The sequence below is a fragment of the Oncorhynchus masou genome, unplaced genomic scaffold, assembly GCF_036934945.1.
Source record: "Oncorhynchus masou masou isolate Uvic2021 unplaced genomic scaffold, UVic_Omas_1.1 unplaced_scaffold_899, whole genome shotgun sequence".
Classification (NCBI taxonomy): domain Eukaryota; kingdom Metazoa; phylum Chordata; class Actinopteri; order Salmoniformes; family Salmonidae; genus Oncorhynchus; species Oncorhynchus masou.
Genome location: NW_027015460.1, coordinates 195,001 through 217,500, shown reverse-complemented (window position 1 = coordinate 217,500; position 22,500 = coordinate 195,001). Strand labels below are relative to the sequence as shown.

At 45.6% G+C, this 22,500-nt stretch overlaps 1 protein-coding gene across 2 annotated transcripts in view; it reads left to right on the top strand.

The window, feature by feature from the left end:
* Positions 1-22,500, top strand: part of cog1 (component of oligomeric golgi complex 1) — a 65,370-nt gene that overhangs the window by 40,693 nt on the left and 2,177 nt on the right. The window contains exons 15-16 of one of the 2 annotated variants that reach the window (XM_064964047.1): positions 14,697-14,778; positions 15,013-15,050. In XM_064964047.1, coding sequence (XP_064820119.1) covers positions 14,697-14,778; positions 15,013-15,021 — 91 coding nt within the window. In that variant the 3' untranslated portion in view covers positions 15,022-15,050. The remainder of the gene's footprint in view (positions 1-14,696; positions 14,779-15,012; positions 15,051-22,500) is intronic. The other variant, XM_064964046.1, reaches the window with a different exon arrangement.

Sequence of the window (22,500 nt, the reverse complement as noted above, 5' to 3'; positions counted from 1 at the left end):
GGGACCTGATCCTAGATCAGCTCTCTGACTGAATACTGGTCCTATTAGATTACATGGACAGGGGGACCTGATCCTAGACCAGCTCTATGACTGAATACTGGTCCTATTAGATTACATGGACAGGGGGACCTGATCCTAGACCAGCTCTATGACTGAATACTGGTCCTATTAGATTACATGGACAGGTGGGACCTGATCCTAGACCAGCTCTATGACAATACTGGTCCTATTAGATTAAATGGACAGGGGGGACCTGATCCTAGACCAGCTCTATGACTGAATACTGGTCCTATTAGATTACATGGACAGGTGGGACCTGATCCTAGACCAGCTCTATGACTGAATACTGGTCCTATTAGATTACATGGACAGGGGGACCTGATCCTAGACCAGCTCTATGACTGAATACTGGTCCTATTAGATGACATGGACAGGGGGACCTGATCCTAGACCAGCTCTATGACTAAATACTGGTCCTTTTAGATTACATGGACAGGTGGGACCTGATCCTAGACCAGCTCTATGACTGAATACTGGTCCTATTAGATGACATGGACAGGGGGACCTGATCCTAGACCAGCTCTATGACTGAATACTGGTCCTATTAGATTACATGGACAGGGGGACCTGATCCTAGACCAGCTCTATGACTGAATACTGGTCCTATTAAATTACATGGACAGGTGGGACCTGATCCTAGACCAGCTCTATGACTGAATACTGGTCCTATTAGATTACATGGACAGGGGGACCTGATCCTAGACCAGCTCTATGACTGAATACTGGTCCTATTAGATTACATGGACAGGTGGGACCTGATCCTAGACCAGCTCTATGACTGAATACTGGTCCTATTAGATTACATGGACAGGGGGACCTGATCCTAGACCAGCTCTATGACTGAATACTGGTCCTATTAGATTACATGGACAGGGGGGACCTGATCCTAGACCAGCTCTATGACTGAATACTGGTCCTATTAGATTACATGGACAGGGGGACCTGATCCTAGACCAGCACTATGACTGAATACTGGTCCTATTAGATTACATGGACAGGGGGACCTGATCCTAGACCAGCTCTATGACTGAATACTGGTCCTATTAGATTACATGGACAGGTAGGACCTGATCCTAGACCAGCTCTATGACTGAATACTGGTCCTATTAGATTACATGGACAGGGGGACCTGATCCTAGACCAGCTCTATGACTGAATACTGGTCCTATTAGATTACATGGACAGGGGGACCTGATCCTAGACCAGCTCTATGACTGAATACTGGTCCTATTAGATTACATGGACAGGGGGACCTGATCCTAGACCAGCTCTATGACTGAATACTGGTCCTATTAGATTACATGGACAGGTAGGACCTGATCCTAGACCAGCTCTATGACTGAATACTGGTCCTATTAGATGACATGGACAGGGGGACCTGATCCTAGACCAGCTCTATGACTGAATACTGGTCCTTTTAGATTACATGGACAGGTGGGAACCTGATCCTAGACCAGCTCTATGACTGAATACTGGTCCTATTAGATGACATGGACAGGGGGACCTGATCCTAGACCAGCTCTATGACTGAATACTGGTCCTATTAGATTACATGGACAGGGGGACCTGATCCTAGACCAGCTCTATGACTGAATACTGGTCCTATTAAATTACATGGACAGGTGGGACCTGATCCTAGACCAGCTCTATGACTGAATACTGGTCCTATTAGATGACATGGACAGGGGGACCTGATCCTAGACCAGCTCTATGACTGAATACTGGTCCTATTAGATTACATGGACAGGGGGACCTGATCCTAGACCAGCTCTATGACTGAATACTGGTCCTATTAGATTACATGGACAGGGGGACCTGATCCTAGACCAGCTCTATGACTGAATACTGGTCCTATTAGATTACATGGACAGGGGGACCTGATCCTAGACCAGCTCTATGACTGAATACTGGTCCTATTAGATTACATGGACAGGGGGACCTGATCCTAGACCAGCTCTATGACTGAATACTGGTCCTATTAGATTACATGGACAGGGGGACCTGATCCTAGACCAGCTCTATGACTGAATACTGGTCCTATTAGATTACATGGACAGGGGGGACCTGATCCTAGACCAGCTCTATAACTGAATACTGGTCCTATTAGATTACATGGACAGGTGGGACCTGATCCTAGACCAGCTCTATGACTGAATACTGGTCCTATTAGATGACATGGACAGGGGGACCTGATCCTAGACCAGCTCTATGACTGAATACTGGTCCTTTTAGATTACATGGACAGGTGGGACCTGATCCTAGACCAGCTCTATGACTGAATACTGGTCCTATTAGATGACATGGACAGGGGGACCTGATCCTAGACCAGCTCTATGACTGAATACTGGTCCTATTAGATTACATGGACAGGGGGACCTGATCCTAGACCAGCTCTATGACTGAATACTGGTCCTATTAAATTACATGGACAGGTGGGACCTGATCCTAGACCAGCTCTATGACTGAATACTGGTCCTATTAGATGACATGGACAGGGGGACCTGATCCTAGACCAGCTCTATGACTGAATACTGGTCCTATTAGATTACATGGACAGGGGGACCTGATCCTAGACCAGCTCTATGACTGAATACTGGTCCTATTAGATTACATGGACAGGGGGACCTGATCCTAGACCAGCTCTATGACTGAATACTGGTCCTATTAGATTACATGGACAGGGGGACCTGATCCTAGACCAGCTCTATGACTGAATACTGGTCCTATTAGATTACATGGACAGGGGGACCTGATCCTAGACCAGCTCTATGACTGAATACTGGTCCTATTAGATTACATGGACAGGGGGACCTGATCCTAGACCAGCTCTATGACTGAATACTGGTCCTATTAGATTACATGGACAGGTGGGACCTGATCCTAGACCAGCTCTATGACTGAATACTGGTCCTATTAGATTACATGGACAGGGGGACCTGATCCTAGACCAGCTCTATGACTGAATACTGGTCCTATTAGATTACATGGACAGGAGGATCTGATCCTAGGCCAGCTCTATGACTGAATACTGGTCCTTTTAGATTACATGGACAGGGGGGGACCTGATCCTAGACCAGCTCTATGACTGAATACTGGTCCTATTAGATTACATGGACAGGGGGACCTGATCCTAGACCAGCTCTATGACTGAATACTGGTCCTATTAGATTACATGGACAGGGGGACCTGATCCTAGACCAGCTCTATGTCTGAATACTGGTCCTATTAGATTACATGGACAGGGGGGACCTGATCCTAGACCAGCTCTATAACTGAATACTGGTCCTATTAGATTACATGGACAGGGGGACCTGATCCTAGACCAGCTCTATGACTGAATACTGGTCCTATTAGATTACATGGACAGGGGGACCTGATCCTAGACCAGCTCTATGACTGAATACTGGTCCTATTAGATTACATGGACAGGGGGACCTGATCCTAGACCAGCTCTATGACTGAATACTGGTCCTATTAGATTACATGGACAGGGGGACCTGATCCTAGACCAGCTCTATGACTGAATACTGGTCCTATTAGATTACATGGACAGGGGGGACCTGATCCTAGACCAGCTCTATGACTGAATACTGGTCCTATTAGATTACATGGACAGGGGGGGGACCTGATCCTAGACCAGCTCTATGACTGAATACTGGTCCTATTAGATTACATGGACAGGGGGGACCTGATCCTAGACCAGCTCTATAACTGAATACTGGTCCTATTAGATTACATGGACAGGTGGGACCTGATCCTAGACCAGCTCTATGACTGAATACTGGTCCTATTAGATGACATGGACAGGGGGACCTGATCCTAGACCAGCTCTATGACTGAATACTGGTCCTTTTAGATTACATGGACAGGTGGGACCTGATCCTAGACCAGCTCTATGACTGAATACTGGTCCTATTAGATGACATGGACAGGGGGACCTGATCCTAGACCAGCTCTATGACTGAATACTGGTCCTATTAGATTACATGGACAGGGGGACCTGATCCTAGACCAGCTCTATGACTGAATACTGGTCCTATTAAATTACATGGACAGGTGGGACCTGATCCTAGACCAGCTCTATGACTGAATACTGGTCCTATTAGATGACATGGACAGGGGGACCTGATCCTAGACCAGCTCTATGACTGAATACTGGTCCTATTAGATTACATGGACAGGGGGACCTGATCCTAGACCAGCTCTATGACTGAATACTGGTCCTATTAGATTACATGGACAGGGGGACCTGATCCTAGACCAGCTCTATGACTGAATACTGGTCCTATTAGATTACATGGACAGGGGGGACCTGATCCTAGACCAGCTCTATGACTGAATACTGGTCCTATTAGATTACATGGACAGGGGGGACCTGATCCTAGACCAGCTCTATGACTGAATACTGGTCCTATTAGATTACATGGACAGGGGGACCTGATCCTAGACCAGCTCTATGACTGAATACTGGTCCTATTAGATTACATGGACAGGTGGGACCTGATCCTAGACCAGCTCTATGACTGAATACTGGTCCTTTTAGATTACATGGACAGGGGGACCTGATCCTAGACCAGCTCTATGACTGAATACTGGTCCTATTAGATTACATGGACAGGGGGACCTGATCCTAGACCAGCTCTATGACTGAATACTGGTCCTATTAGATTACATGGACAGGGGGACCTGATCCTAGACCAGCTCTATGACTGAATACTGGTCCTATTAGATTACATGGACAGGGGGACCTGATCCTAGACCAGCTCTATGACTGAATACTGGTCCTATTAGATTACATGGACAGGGGGGACCTGATCCTAGACCAGCTCTATGACTGAATACTGGTCCTATTAGATTACATGGACAGGGGGGACCTGATCCTAGACCAGCTCTATGACTGAATACTGGTCCTATTAGATTACATGTACAGGAGGATCTGATCCTAGACCAGCTCTATAACTGAATACTGGTCCTATTAGATTACATGGACAGGGGGACCTGATCCTAGACCAGCTCTATGACTGAATACTGGTCCTATTAGATTACATGGACAGGGGGACCTGATCCTAGACCAGCTCTATGACTGAATACTGGTCCTATTAGATTACATGGACAGGGGGACCTGATCCTAGACCAGCTCTATGACTGAATACTGGTCCTATTAGATTACATGGACAGGGGGACCTGATCCTAGACCAGCTCTATGACTGAATACTGGTCCTATTAGATTACATGGACAGGGGGACCTGATCCTAGACCAGCTCTATGACTGAATACTGGTCCTATTAGATTACATGGACAGGGGGACCTGATCCTAGACCAGCTCTATGACTGAATACTGGTCCTATTAGATTACATGGACAGGGGGGACCTGATCCTAGACCAGCTCTATAACTGAATACTGGTCCTATTAGATTACATGGACAGGTGGGACCTGATCCTAGACCAGCTCTATGACTGAATACTGGTCCTATTAGATGACATGGACAGGGGGACCTGATCCTAGACCAGCTCTATGACTGAATACTGGTCCTTTTAGATTACATGGACAGGTGGGACCTGATCCTAGACCAGCTCTATGACTGAATACTGGTCCTATTAGATGACATGGACAGGGGGACCTGATCCTAGACCAGCTCTATGACTGAATACTGGTCCTATTAGATTACATGGACAGGGGGACCTGATCCTAGACCAGCTCTATGACTGAATACTGGTCCTATTAAATTACATGGACAGGTGGGACCTGATCCTAGACCAGCTCTATGACTGAATACTGGTCCTATTAGATGACATGGACAGGGGGACCTGATCCTAGACCAGCTCTATGACTGAATACTGGTCCTATTAGATTACATGGACAGGGGGACCTGATCCTAGACCAGCTCTATGACTGAATACTGGTCCTATTAGATTACATGGACAGGGGGACCTGATCCTAGACCAGCTCTATGACTGAATACTGGTCCTATTAGATTACATGGACAGGGGGACCTGATCCTAGACCAGCTCTATGACTGAATACTGGTCCTATTAGATTACATGGACAGGGGGGACCTGATCCTAGACCAGCTCTATGACTGAATACTGGTCCTATTAGATTACATGGACAGGTGGGACCTGATCCTAGACCAGCTCTATGACTGAATACTGGTCCTATTAGATTACATGGACAGGTGGGACCTGATCCTAGACCAGCTCTATGTCTGAATACTGGTCCTATTAGATTACATGGACAGGGGGGACCTGATCCTAGACCAGCTCTATAACTGAATACTGGTCCTATTAGATTACATGGACAGGGGGACCTGATCCTAGACCAGCTCTATGACTGAATACTGGTCCTATTAGATTACATGGACAGGGGGACCTGATCCTAGACCAGCTCTATGACTGAATACTGGTCCTATTAGATTACATGGACAGGGGGACCTGATCCTAGACCAGCTCTATGACTGAATACTGGTCCTATTAGATTACATGGACAGGGGGACCTGATCCTAGACCAGCTCTATGACTGAATACTGGTCCTATTAGATTACATGGACAGGGGGACCTGATCCTAGACCAGCTCTATGACTGAATACTGGTCCTATTAGATTACATGGACAGGGGGACCTGATCCTAGACCAGCTCTATGACTGAATACTGGTCCTATTAGATTACATGGACAGGGGGACCTGATCCTAGACCAGCTCTATAACTGAATACTGGTCCTATTAGATTACATGGACAGGTGGGACCTGATCCTAGACCAGCTCTATGACTGAATACTGGTCCTATTAGATTACATGGACAGGGGGACCTGATCCTAGACCAGCTCTATGACTGAATACTGGTCCTATTAGATTACATGGACAGGGGGACCTGATCCTAGACCAGCTCTATGACTGAATACTGGTCCTATTAGATTACATGGACAGGGGGGACCTGATCCTAGACCAGCTCTATAACTGAATACTGGTCCTATTAGATTACATGGACAGGTGGGACCTGATCCTAGACCAGCTCTATGACTGAATACTGGTCCTATTAGATGACATGGACAGGGGGACCTGATCCTAGACCAGCTCTATGACTGAATACTGGTCCTTTAGATTACATGGACAGGTGGGACCTGATCCTAGACCAGCTCTATGACTGAATACTGGTCCTATTAGATGACATGGACAGGGGGACCTGATCCTAGACCAGCTCTATGACTGAATACTGGTCCTATTAGATTACATGGACAGGGGGACCTGATCCTAGACCAGCTCTATGACTGAATACTGGTCCTATTAAATTACATGGACAGGTGGGACCTGATCCTAGACCAGCTCTATGACTGAATACTGGTCCTATTAGATGACATGGACAGGGGGACCTGATCCTAGACCAGCTCTATGACTGAATACTGGTCCTATTAGATTACATGGACAGGGGGACCTGATCCTAGACCAGCTCTATGACTGAATACTGGTCCTATTAGATTACATGGACAGGGGGACCTGATCCTAGACCAGCTCTATGACTGAATACTGGTCCTATTAGATTACATGGACAGGGGGACCTGATCCTAGACCAGCTCTATGACTGAATACTGGTCCTATTAGATTACATGGACAGGGGGACCTGATCCTAGACCAGCTCTATGACTGAATACTGGTCCTATTAGATTACATGGACAGGTGGGACCTGATCCTAGACCAGCTCTATGACTGAATACTGGTCCTATTAGATTACATGGACAGGTGGGACCTGATCCTAGACCAGCTCTATGACTGAATACTGGTCCTATTAGATTACATGGACAGGGGGACCTGATCCTAGACCAGCTCTATAACTGAATACTGGTCCTATTAGATTACATGGACAGGGGGACCTGATCCTAGACCAGCTCTATGACTGAATACTGGTCCTATTAGATTACATGGACAGGGGGACCTGATCCTAGACCAGCTCTATGACTGAATACTGGTCCTATTAGATTACATGGACAGGGGGACCTGATCCTAGACCAGCTCTATGACTGAATACTGGTCCTATTAGATTACATGGACAGGGGGACCTGATCCTAGACCAGCTCTATGACTGAATACTGGTCCTATTAGATTACATGGACAGGGGGACCTGATCCTAGACCAGCTCTATGACTGAATACTGGTCCTATTAGATTACATGGACAGGGGGACCTGATCCTAGACCAGCTCTATGACTGAATACTGGTCCTATTAGATTACATGGACAGGGGGACCTGATCCTAGACCAGCTCTATAACTGAATACTGGTCCTATTAGATTACATGGACAGGTGGGACCTGATCCTAGACCAGCTCTATGACTGAATACTGGTCCTATTAGATGACATGGACAGGGGGACCTGATCCTAGACCAGCTCTATGACTGAATACTGGTCCTATTAGATTACATGGACAGGGGGACCTGATCCTAGACCAGCTCTATGACTGAATACTGGTCCTATTAGATTACATGGACAGGGGGACCTGATCCTAGACCAGCTCTATGACTGAATACTGGTCCTATTAGATTACATGGACAGGGGGACCTGATCCTAGACCAGCTCTATGACTGAATACTGGTCCTATTAGATTACATGGACAGGGGGGACCTGATCCTAGACCAGCTCTATAACTGAATACTGGTCCTATTAGATTACATGGACAGGTGGGACCTGATCCTAGACCAGCTCTATGACTGAATACTGGTCCTATTAGATGACATGGACAGGGGGACCTGATCCTAGACCAGCTCTATGACTGAATACTGGTCCTATTAGATTACATGGACAGGGGGACCTGATCCTAGACCAGCTCTATGACTGAATACTGGTCCTATTAGATTACATGTACAGGGGGACCTGATCCTAGACCAGCTCTATGACTGAATACTGGTCCTATTAGATTACATGGACAGGGGGGACCTGATCCTAGACCAGCTCTATGACTGAATACTGGTCCTATTAGATTACATGGACAGGGGGGACCTGATCCTAGACCAGCTCTATGACTGAAAACTGGTCCTATTAGATTACATGGACAGGTGGGACCTGATCCTATGACTGAATACTGGTCCTATTAGATTACATGGACAGGTGGGACCTGATCCTAGACCAGCTCTATGACTGAATACTGGTCCTATTAGATTACATGGACAGGGGGGACCTGATCCTAGACCAGCTCTATGACTGAATACTGGTCCTATTAGATTACATGGACAGGGGGGGGACCTGATCCTAGACCAGCTCTATGACTGAATACTGGTCCTATTAGATTACATGGACAGGGGGACTGAAAACTCCTAGACCAGCTCCTAGACCAGCTCTATGACTGAAAACTGGTCCTATTAGATTACATGGACAGGTGGGACCTGATCCTATGACTGAATACTGGTCCTATTAGATTACATGGACAGGTGGGACCTGATCCTAGACCAGCTCTATGACTGAATACTGGTCCTATTAGATTACATGGACAGGGGGACCTGATCCTAGACCAGCTCTATGACTGAATACTGGTCCTATTAGATTACATGGACAGGGGGGACCTGATCCTAGACCAGCTCTATGACTGAATACTGGTCCTATTAGATTACATGGACAGGGGGACCTGATCCTAGACCAGCTCTATAACTGAATACTGGTCCTATTAGATTACATGGACAGGTGGGACCTGATCCTAGACCAGCTCTATGACTGAATACTGGTCCTATTAGATTACATGGACAGGGGGACCTGATCCTAGACCAGCTCTATGACTGAATACTGGTCCTATTAGATTACATGGACAGGTGGGACCTGATCCTAGACCAGCTCTATGACTGAATACTGGTCCTATTAGATTACATGGACAGGAGGATCTGATCCTAGACCAGCTCTATGACTGAATACTGGTCCTATTAGATTACATGGACAGGGGGACCTGATCCTAGACCAGCTCTATGACTGAATACTGGTCCTATTAGATTACATGGACAGGGGGACCTGATCCTAGACCAGCTCTATGACTGAATACTGGTCCTATTAGATTACATGACAGGGGGACCTGATCCTAGACCAGCTCTATGACTGAATACTGGTCCTATTAGATTACATGGACAGGGGGACCTGATCCTAGACCAGCTCTATGACTGAATACTGGTCCTATTAGATTACATGGACAGGGGGACCTGATCCTAGACCAGCTCTATGACTGAATACTGGTCCTATTAGATTACATGGACAGGGGGACCTGATCCTAGACCAGCTCTATGACTGAATACTGGTCCTATTAGATTACATGGACAGGGGGGACCTGATCCTAGACCAGCTCTATAACTGAATACTGGTCCTATTAGATTACATGGACAGGTGGGACCTGATCCTAGACCAGCTCTATGACTGAATACTGGTCCTATTAGATGACATGGACAGGGGGACCTGATCCTAGACCAGCTCTATGACTGAATACTGGTCCTATTAGATTACATGGACAGGGGGACCTGATCCTAGACCAGCTCTATGACTGAATACTGGTCCTATTAGATTACATGGACAGGGGGACCTGATCCTAGACCAGCTCTATGACTGAATACTGGTCCTATTAGATTACATGGACAGGGGGGACCTGATCCTAGACCAGCTCTATGACTGAATACTGGTCCTATTAGATTACATGGACAGGGGGACCTGATCCTAGACCAGCTCTATAACTGAATACTGGTCCTATTAGATTACATGGACAGGTGGGACCTGATCCTAGACCAGCTCTATGACTGAATACTGGTCCTATTAGATGACATGGACAGGGGGACCTGATCCTAGACCAGCTCTATGACTGAATACTGGTCCTATTAGATTACATGGACAGGGGGACCTGATCCTAGACCAGCTCTATGACTGAATACTGGTCCTATTAGATTACATGTACAGGGGGACCTGATCCTAGACCAGCTCTATGACTGAATACTGGTCCTATTAGATTACATGGACAGGGGGGACCTGATCCTAGACCAGCTCTATGACTGAATACTGGTCCTATTAGATTACATGGACAGGGGGGACCTGATCCTAGACCAGCTCTATGACTGAAAACTGGTCCTATTAGATTACATGGACAGGTGGGACCTGATCCTATGACTGAATACTGGTCCTATTAGATTACATGGACAGGTGGGACCTGATCCTAGACCAGCTCTATGACTGAATACTGGTCCTATTAGATTACATGGACAGGGGGACCTGATCCTAGACCAGCTCTATGACTGAATACTGGTCCTATTAGATTACATGGACAGGGGGACCTGATCCTAGACCAGCTCTATGACTGAATACTGGTCCTATTAGATTACATGGACAGGGGGACCTGATCCTAGACCAGCTCTATGACTGAAAACTGGTCCTATTAGATTACATGGACAGGTGGGACCTGATCCTATGACTGAATACTGGTCCTATTAGATTACATGGACAGGTGGGACCTGATCCTAGACCAGCTCTATGACTGAATACTGGTCCTATTAGATTACATGGACAGGGGGACCTGATCCTAGACCAGCTCTATGACTGAATACTGGTCCTATTAGATTACATGGACAGGGGGACCTGATCCTAGACCAGCTCTATGACTGAATACTGGTCCTATTAGATTACATGGACAGGGGGGACCTGATCCTAGACCAGCTCTATAACTGAATACTGGTCCTATTAGATTACATGGACAGGTGGGACCTGATCCTAGACCAGCTCTATGACTGAATACTGGTCCTATTAGATTACATGGACAGGGGGGACCTGATCCTAGACCAGCTCTATGACTGAATACTGGTCCTATTAGATTACATGGACAGGTGGGACCTGATCCTAGACCAGCTCTATGACTGAATACTGGTCCTATTAGATTACATGGACAGGAGGATCTGATCCTAGACCAGCTCTATGACTGAATACTGGTCCTTTTAGATTACATGGACAGGGGGACCTGATCCTAGACCAGCTCTATGACTGAATACTGGTCCTATTAGATTACATGGACAGGGGGACCTGATCCTAGACCAGCTCTATGACTGAATACTGGTCCTATTAGATTACATCGACAGGGGGACCTGATCCTAGACCAGCTCTATGACTGAATACTGGTCCTATTAGATTACATGTACAGGGGGACCTGATCCTAGACCAGCTCTGACTGAATACTGGTCCTATTAGATTACATGAACAGGGGGGACCTGATCCTAGACCAGCTCTATGACTGAATACTGGTCCTATTAGATTACATGGACAGGGGGACCTGATCCTAGACCAGCTCTATGACTGAATACTGGTCCTATTAGATTACATGGACAGGGGGGACCTGATCCTAGACCAGCTCTATGACTGAAAACTGGTCCTATTAGATTACATGGACAGGTGGGACCTGATCCTATGACTGAATACTGGTCCTATTAGATTACATGGACAGGTGGGACCTGATCCTAGACCAGCTCTATGACTGAATACTGGTCCTATTAGATTACATGGACAGGGGGACCTGATCCTAGACCAGCTCTATGACTGAATACTGGTCCTATTAGATTACATGGACAGGGGGGACCTGATCCTAGACCAGCTCTATGACTGAATACTGGTCCTATTAGATTACATGGACAGGGGGACCTGATCCTAGACCAGCTCTATAACTGAATACTGGTCCTATTAGATTACATGGACAGGTGGGACCTGATCCTAGACCAGCTCTATGACTGAATACTGGTCCTATTAGATGACATGGACAGGGGGACCTGATCCTAGACCAGCTCTATGACTGAATACTGGTCCTATTAGATTACATGGACAGGGGGGACCTGATCCTAGACCAGCTCTATGACTGAATACTGGTCCTATTAGATTACATGGACTTGGGGACCTGATCCTAGACCAGCTCTGACTGAATACTGGTCCTATTAGATTACATGGACAGGGGGGGACCTGATCCTAGACCAGCTCTATGACTGAATACTGGTCCTATTAGATTACATGGACAGGGGGACCTGATCCTAGACCAGCTCTATGACTGAATACTGGTCCTATTAGATTACATGGACAGGGGGGACCTGATCCTAGACCAGCTCTATGACTGAATACTGGTCCTATTAGATTACATGGACAGGGGGACCTGATCCTAGACCAGCTCTATGACTGAATACTGGTCCTATTAGATTACATGGACAGGTGGGACCTGATCCTAGACCAGCTCTATGACTGAATACTGGTCCTATTAGATTACATGGACAGGAGGATCTGATCCTAGACCAGCTCTATGACTGAATACTGGTCCTTTTAGATTACATGGACAGGGGGACCTGATCCTAGACCAGCTCTATGACTGAATACTGGTCCTATTAGATTACATGGACAGGGGGACCTGATCCTAGACCAGCTCTATGACTGAATACTGGTCCTATTAGATTACATCGACAGGGGGACCTGATCCTAGACCAGCTCTATGACTGAATACTGGTCCTATTAGATTACATGTACAGGGGGACCTGATCCTAGACCAGCTCTATGACTGAATACTGGTCCTATTAGATTACATGGACAGGGGGACCTGATCCTAGACCAGCTCTATGACTGAATACTGGTCCTATTAGATTACATGGACAGGGGGACCTGATCCTAGACCAGCTCTATGACTGAATACTGGTCCTATTAGATTACATGGACAGGGGGGACCTGATCCTAGACCAGCTCTATGACTGAATACTGGTCCTATTAGATTACATGGACAGGGGGACCTGATCCTAGACCAGCTCTATGACTGAATACTGGTCCTATTAGATTACATGGACAGGGGGGACCTGATCCTATACCAGCTCTATGACTGAAAACTGGTCCTATTAGATTACATGGACAGGTGGGACCTGATCCTATGACTGAATACTGGTCCTATTAGATTACATGGACAGGTGGGACCTGATCCTAGACCAGCTCTATGACTGAATACTGGTCCTATTAGATTACATGGACAGGTGGGACCTGATCCTAGACCAGCTCTATGACTGAATACTGGTCCTATTAGATTACATGGACAGGGGGACCTGATCCTAGACCAGCTCTATGACTGAATACTGGTCCTATTAGATTACATGGACAGGGGGACCTGATCCTAGACCAGCTCTATGACTGAATACTGGTCCTATTAGATTACATGGACAGGGGGGACCTGATCCTAGACCAGCTCTATGACTGAATACTGGTCCTATTAGATTACATGGACAGGTGGGACCTGATCCTAGACCAGCTCTATGACTGAATACTTGTCCTATTAGATTACATGGACAGGGGGGGGACCTGATCCTAGACCAGCTCTATGACTGAATACTGGTCCTATTAGATTACATGGACAGGGGCGACCTGATCCTAGACCAGCACTTTTACCTTGAGATGCCTGTCTATAGGCTACAGGTCCATTAGTATTATAGCCCAGTACCCTGTCTATAGGCTACAGGTCCATTAGTATTATAGCCCAGTACCCTGTCTATAGGCTACAGGTCCATTAGTATTATAGCCCAGTACCCTGTCTATAGGCTACAGGTCCATTAGTATTATAGCCCAGTACCCTGTCTATAGGCTACAGGTCCATTAGTATTTTAACCCAGTGCCCTGTCTCTGTTCTCCAGGTTTGGGCTGTTACCTCTGAGCATGACCAACTCCCGTAAAACCAAGTCCTCCACACAGGGAACTGACATCACACGCCCACTGGTGAGTCACACGGACGGACGAGCGGGGGGGGGGTGTTGGGGGAGACGGACGGACCGGCGGGGGGGTTGGGGGAGAGGGAAGGAGGACGGGGTCTGAGGTTGAACATGTCGCTGAGGTTTTCATATAAACCTGCCTGTATGAATGTCAACCTCACCTCAAGTTTCAGTCTGTTTTTAACCATGGCTGTTGATTTCCTACGATGTGTATCATGGTGTTTTATGTCTGCTTTTCCAGCTGATTTGAGGGCAACAGACCCAGGACAGCAGCAACAGGTCATTGTGTGTGTGTGGTGGTATCTTTAGTGTGTGTGGTGGTATCTTTAGTGTGTGTGGTGGTATCTTTAGTGTGTGTGGTGGTATCTTTAGTGTGTGTGGTGGTATCTTTAGTATGTGTGGGGGTGGTATCTTTAGTGTGTGTGGGGGTATCTTTAGTGTATGTGGTGGTATCTTTAGTATGTGTGGGGGTGGTATCTTTAGTGTGTGTGGGGGTGGTATCTTTAGTGTGTGTGGTGGTATCTTTAGTGTGTGTGGGGGTATCTTTAGTGTATGTGGTGGTATCTTTAGTATGTGTGGGGGTGGTATCTTTAGTGTGTGTGGGGGTGGTATCTTTAGTGTGTGTGGGGGTGGTATCTTTAGTATGTGTGGCGGTATCTTTAGTATGTGTGGCGGTATCTTTAGTGTGTGTGTGTGGGTGGTATCTTTAGTGTAAGTGTGTGGGTGGTATCTTTAGTGTAAGTGTGTGGGTGGTATCTTTAGTGTGTGGTATCTTTAGTGTGTGTGTGTGGTATCTTTAGTGTGTGGGTGGTATCTTTAGTGTGTGTAGTGGTATCTTTAGTGTGTGTAGTGGTATCTTTAGTGTGTGTGTGGTATCTTTAGTGTGTGTGTGGTGGTATCTTTAGTGTGTGTGTGTGTGTGGTATCTTTAGTGTGTGTGGTGGTATCTTTAGTGTGTGTAGTGGTATCTTTAGTGTGTGTGTGTGGTGGTATCTTTAGTGTGTGTGTAGTGGTATCTTTAGTGTGTGTGTAGTGGTATCTTTAGTGTGTGTGGTGGTATCTTTAGTGTGTGTGGGGGTGGTATCTTTAGTATGTGTGGCGGTATCTTTAGTATGTGTGGCGGTATCTTTAGTGTGTGTGTGTGGGTGGTATCTTTAGTGTAAGTGTGTGGGTGGTATCTTTAGTGTGTGGTATCTTTAGTGTGTGTGTGTGGTATCTTTAGTGTGTGGGTGGTATCTTTAGTGTGTGTAGTGGTATCTTTAGTGTGTGTAGTGGTATCTTTAGTGTGTGTGTGGTGGTATCTTTAGTGTGTGTGTGTGGGTGGTATCTTTAGTGTGTGTGTGTGGGTGGTATCTTTAGTGTGGGTGTGGTATCTTTAGTGTGTGTGTGGTGGTATCTTTAGTGTGTGTGTGGTGGTATCTTTAGTGTGTGGTATCTTTAGTGTGTGTGTGGTGGTATCTTTAGTGTGTGTGTGTGTGTGGTATCTTTAGTGTGTGTGGTGGTATCTTTAGTGTGTGTAGTGGTATCTTTAGTGTGTGTGTGTGGTGGTATCTTTAGTGTGTGTGTAGTGGTATCTTTAGTGTGTGTGTAGTGGTATCTTTAGTGTGTGTGGTGGTATCTTTAGTGTGTGTGTGGTATCTTTAGTGTGTGTGTGTGGTGGTATCTTTAGTGTGTGTGTGGTATCTTTAGTGTGTGTGTGGTATCTTTAGTGTGTGTGTGGTATCTTTAGTGTGTGTGTGTGGTGGTATCTTTAGTGTGTGGTGGTATCTTTAGTGTGTGTGTGTGGTATCTTTAGTGTGTGTGTGTAGTGGTATCTTTAGTGTGTGTGGTGGTATCTTTAGTGTGTGTGTGGTATCTTTAGTGTGTGTGTGTGGTGGTATCTTTAGTGTGTGTAGTGGTATCTTTAGTGTGTGTGTAGTGGTATCTTTAGTGTGTGTGGTGGTATCTTTAGTGTGTGTGTGGTATCTTTAGTGTGTGTGTGTGTGGTATCTTTAGTGTGTGTGTGGTATCTTTAGTGTGTGTGTGGTATCTTTAGTGTGTGTGTGGTATCTTTAGTGTGTGTGTGTGGTGGTATCTTTAGTGTGTGGTGGTATCTTTAGTGTGTGTGTGTGGTATCTTTAGTGTGTGTGTGTAGTGGTATCTTTAGTGTGTGTGGTGGTATCTTTAGTGTGTGTGTGGTGGTATCTTTAGTGTGTGTGTGTGGTGGTATCTTTAGTGTGTGTGGTGGTATCTTTAGTGTGTGTGTGGTGGTATCTTTAGTGTGTGTGTGGTGGTATCTTTAGTGTGTGTGGCGGTATCTTTAGTGTGTGTGTGTGGGTGGTATCTTTAGTGTAAGTGTGTGGGTGGTATCTTTAGTGTGTGGGTGGTATCTTTAGTGTGTGTAGTGGTATCTTTAGTGTGTGTGTGGGTGGTATCTTTAGTGTAAGTGTGTGGGTGGTATCTTTAGTGTGTGGTATCTTTAGTGTGTGTGTGTGGTATCTTTAGTGTGTGGGTGGTATCTTTAGTGTGTGTAGTGGTATCTTTAGTGTGTGTGTAGTGGTATCTTTAGTGTGTGTGTGGTGGTATCTTTAGTGTGTGTGTGTGGGTGGTATCTTTAGTGTGGGTGTGGTATCTTTAGTGTGTGTGTGTGTAGTGGTATCTTTAGTGTGTGTGTAGTGGTATCTTTAGTGTGTGTGGTGGTATCTTTAGTGTGTGTGTGGTGGTATCTTTAGTGTGTGTGTGGTGGTATCTTTAGTGTGTGTGTGTGGTATCTTTAGTGTATGTGGTGGTATCTTTAGTGTGTGTAGTGGTATCTTTAGTGTGTGTGTGTGTGTGTGTGGTGGTATCTTTAGTGTGTGTGTAGTGGTATCTTTAGTGTGTGTGTAGTGGTATCTTTAGTGTGTGTGGTGGTATCTTTAGTGTGTGTGTGTGTGGTGGTATCTTTAGTGTGTGGTGGTATCTTTAGTGTGTGTGTGTAGTGGTATCTTTAGTGTGTGTGTAGTGGTATCTTTAGTGTGTGTGTGTAGTGGTATCTTTAGTGTGTGTGTAGTGGTATCTTTAGTGTGTGTGGTGGTATCTTTAGTGTGTGTGTGGTACCTTTAGTGTGTGTGGGTGGTATCTTTAGTGTGTGTGTGGTATCTTTAGTGTGTGTGTGGTATCTTTAGTGTGTGTGTGGTATCTTTAGTGTGTGTGTGGTATCTTTAGTGTGTGTGTGGTGGTATCTTTAGTGTGTGGTGGTACCTTTAGTGTGTGTGGGTGGTATCTTTAGTGTGTGTGGGTGGTATCTTTAGTGTGTGTGGGTGGTATCTTTAGTGTGTGGTGGTACCTTTAGTGTGTGTGGGTGGTATCTTTAGTGTGTGTGGGTGGTATCTTTAGTGTGTGTGGTGGTATCTTTAGTGTGTGTGGGTGGTATCTTTAGTGTGTGTGGGTGGTATCTTTAGTGTGTGTGGGTGGTATCTTTAGTGTGTGTGGGTGGTATCTTTAGTGTGTGGTGGTACCTTTAGTGTGTGTGGGTGGTATCTTTAGTGTGTGTGGGTGGTATCTTTAGTGTGTGTGGGTACCTTTAGTGTGTGTGGGTGGTATCTTTAGTGTGTGTGGGTGGTATCTTTAGTGTGTGTGTGGTGGTATCTTTAGTGTGTGGTGGTATCTTTAGTGTGTGTGGGTGGTATCTTTAGTGTGTGTGTGGTGGTATCTTTAGTGTGTGGTGGTACCTTTAGTGTGTGTGGGTGGTATCTTTAGTGTGTGTGGGTGGTATCTTTAGTGTGTGTGGGTGGTATCTTTAGTGTGTGTGTGGTGGTATCTTTAGTGTAAGTGGGTGGTATCTTTAGTGTGTGTGTGGTGGTATCTTTAGTGTGTGTGGGTGGTATCTTTAGTGTGTGGTGGTATCTTTAGTGTGTGGTGGTATCTTTAGTGTGTGGTGGTACCTTTAGTGTGTGGTATCTTTAGTGTGTGTGTGGTGGTATCTTTAGTGTGTGGTGGTACCTTTAGTGTGTGGTGGTACCTTTAGTGTGTGGTATCTTTAGTGTGTGTAGTGTCTTTAGTTATCTATCTTTAATGTGTTATATTCTATGTGCCATGAAGTGTTTTTGCAGTGGGGAGGTTTGCAGTGGGGAGGTTTGCAGTGTGCTTAGCCAACTTCTATTTTTCCTGCGTTTGGTTTTTAACGTGGCTTCGGTTTGATTTGATGTGGCCTCAGATCGCTAACTAACGAGAACATGTGACCTTGCGTCCTCAATGCCATCTTATTCCCTGTATACTACACTGTTTTTGAGCCCTGTGGGTTTATGCTGACGGCTAACCTGGTTTCACGCTGTCTGCCGGGATCTGCAGTCAATTTGATATTCGATTCATGAATCGGCAATGTTCCTATTTTTTATCTAAGAGGATTTTTCAATTCTCCTCAACTGATTTTTGTAGTGACGTGGATTTGACCTCCACCCTGTCTTACACCATTCCAAACCGTATCTGTGACCGGACCAACAGCGAGTGTTCCAAACCGTATCTGTGACCAGATCAACAGCGAGTATTCCAAACCGTATCTGTGACCAGACCAACAGCGAGTGTTCCAAACCGTATCTGTGACCAGACATAGAGCGAGTGTTCCAAATTGTATCTGTGACCAGACCAACAGCGAGTGTTCCAAACCGTATCTGTGACCAGACCAACAGCGAGTGTTCCAAATTGTATCTGTGACCAGACCAACAGCGAGTGTTCCAAACCGTATCTGTGACCAGATCAACAGCGAGTGTTCCAAACCGTATCTGTGACCAAACCAACAGCGAGTGTTCCAAACCGTATCTGTGACCAGACATAGAGCGAGTGTTCCAAACCGTATCTGTGACCAGACCAACAGCGAGTGTTCTAAACCGTATCTGTGACCGGACCAACAGCGAGTGTTCCAAACCGTATCTGTGACCAGACATAGAGCGAGTGTTCCAAACCGTATCTGTGACCAGACATAGAGCGAGTGTTCCAAACCGTATCTGTGACCAGACCAACAGCAAGTGCTTTCACATCAATTTTCCATGGGGGTGCATCTCAATACTCTGACGTGGCTTCCTCTCATTGTCTCCTCGCCTTCATCTGCACTGATCTGAACGAACAAAACAATGGAAGCCGACCAGCTTCCTTGCTTATTAGGGAGGAGACAAGGACATGAGGCCAGGGTCGAGTTCATGTCACGCACACTATGGAAAACATTAGTTCAGGTAGTCTCTCCCCATTTCTCTCAGTTCAGGTAGTCTCTCTCTATTTCTCTCAGTTCAGGTAGTCTCTCTCTATTTCTCTCAGTTCAGGTCGTCTCTCTCTATTTCTCTCAGTTCAGGTAGTCTCTCCCCATTTCTCTCAGTTCAGGTAGTCTCTCTCTATTTCTCTCAGTTCAGGTAGTCTCTCAGTTCAGGTAGTCTCTCTATTTCTCTCAGTTCAGGTAGTCTCTCTCTATTTCTCTCAGTTCAGGTAGTCTCTCAGTTCAGGTAGTCTCTCAGTTCAGGTAGTCTCTCTCTATATCTCTCAGTTCAGGTAGTCTCTCCCCATTTCTCTCAGTTCAGGTAGTCTCTCTCCATTTCTCTCAGTTCAGGTAGTCTCTCTCTCTATTTCTCTCAGTTCAGGTAGTCTCTCTATTTCTCTCAGTTCAGGTAGTCTCTCTCTATTTCTCTCAGTTCAGTTAGTCTCTCAGTTCAGGTAGTCTCTCAGTTCAGGTAGTCTCTCTCTATTTCTCTCAGTTCAGGTAGTCTCTCTCTATTTCTCTCAGTTCAGGTAGTCTCTCAGTTCAGGTAGTCTCTCTCTTTCTCTCAGTTCAGGTAGTCTCTCTCTATTTCTCTCAGTTCAGGTAGTCTCTCTCTATTTCTCTTAGTTCGGGTAGTCTCTCTCTATTTCTCTCAGTTCAGGTAGTCTCTCTCTATTTTTCTCAGTTCAGGTAGTCTCTCTCTATTTCTCTCAGTTCAGGTAGTCTCTCTCTATTTCTCTCAGTTCAGGTAGTCTCTCTCTATTTCTCTCAGTTCAGGTAGTCTCTCTCTATATCTCTCAGTTCAGGTAGTCTCTCTCTATTTCTCTCAGTTCAGGTAGTCTCTCTCTATTTCTCTCAGTTCAGGTAGTCTCTCTCTATTTCTCTCAGTTCAGGTAGTCTCTCTCTATTTCTCTCAGTTCAGGTAGTCTCTCTCTATTTCTCTCAGTTCGGGTAGTCTCTCTCTATTTCTCTCAGTTCAGGTAGTCTCTCTCTATTTCTCTGTTCGGGTAGTCTCTCTCTATTTCTCTCAGTTCAGGTAGTCTCTCTCTATTTCTCTCAGTTCAGGTAGTCTCTCTCTATATCTCTCAGTTCAGGTAGTCTCTCTCTATTTCTCTCAGTTCAGGTAGTCTCTCTATTTCTCTCAGTTCAGGTAGTCTCTCTATTTCTCTCAGTTCAGGTAGTCTCTCTCTATTTCTCTCAGTTCAGGTAGTCTCTCTCTATTTCTCTCAGTTCAGGTAGTCTCTCTCTATTTCTCTCAGTTCAGGTAGTCTCTCTCTATATCTCTCAGTTCAGGTAGTCTCTCTCTATTTCTCTCAGTTCAGGTAGTCTCTCTCTATATCTCTCAGTTCAGGTAGTCTCTCTCTATTTCTCTCAGTTCAGGTAGTCTCTCTCTATTTCTCTCAGTTCAGGTAGTCTCTCTCTATTTCTCTCAGTTCAGGTAGTCTCTCTCTATTTCTCTCAGTTCAGGTAGTCTCTCTCTATTTCTCTCAGTTCGGGTAGTCTCTCTCTATTTCTCTCAGTTCAGGTAGTCTCTCTCTATTTCTCTGTTCGGGTAGTCTCTCTATTTCTCTCAGTTCAGGTAGTCTCTCTCTATTTCTCTCAGTTCAGGTAGTCTCTCTCTATATCTCTCAGTTCAGGTAGTCTCTCTCTATTTCTCTCAGTTCAGGTAGTCTCTCTCTATTTCTCTCAGTTCAGGTAGTCTCTCTATTTCTCTCAGTTCAGGTAGTCTCTCTCTATTTCTCTCAGTTCGGGTAGTCTCTCTCTATTTCTCTCAGTTCAGGTAGTCTCTCTCTATTTCTCTCAGTTCGGGTAGTCTCTCTCTATTTCTCTCAGTTCAGGTAGTCTCTCTCTATTTCTCTCAGTTCAGGTAGTCTCTCTCTATATCTCTCAGTTCAGGTAGTCTCTCTATTTCTCTCAGTTCAGGTAGTCTCTCTCTATTTCTCTCAGTTCAGGTAGTCTCTCTATTTCTCTCAGTTCAGGTAGTCTCTCTATTTCTCTCAGTTCAGGTAGTCTCTCTCTATTTCTCTCAGTTCAGGTAGTCTCTCTCTATTTCTCTCAGTTCAGGTAGTCTCTCTCTATTTCTCTCAGTTCAGGTAGTCTCTCTCTATTTCTCTCAGTTCAGGTAGTCTCTCTCTATTTCTCTCAGTTCAGGTAGTCTCTCTCTATTTCTCTCAGTTCAGGTAGTCTCTCTCTATTTCTCTCAGTTCGGGTAGTCTCTCTCTATTTCTCTTAGTTCGGGTAGTCTCTCTCTATTTCTCTCAGTTCGGGTAGTCTCTCTCTATTTCTCTCAGTTCGGGTAGTCTCTCTCTATTTCTCTCAGTTCAGGTAGTCTCTCTCTATTTCTCTCAGTTCAGGTAGTCTCTCTCTATTTCTCTCAGTTCAGGTAGTCTCTCTCTATTTCTCTCAGTTCTAGTAGTCTCTCTCTATTTCTCTCAGTGCAGGTAGTCTCTCTCTATTTCTCTCAGTTCAGGTAGTCTCTCTCTATTTCTCTCAGTTCAGGTAGTCTCTCTCTATTTCTCTCAGTTCA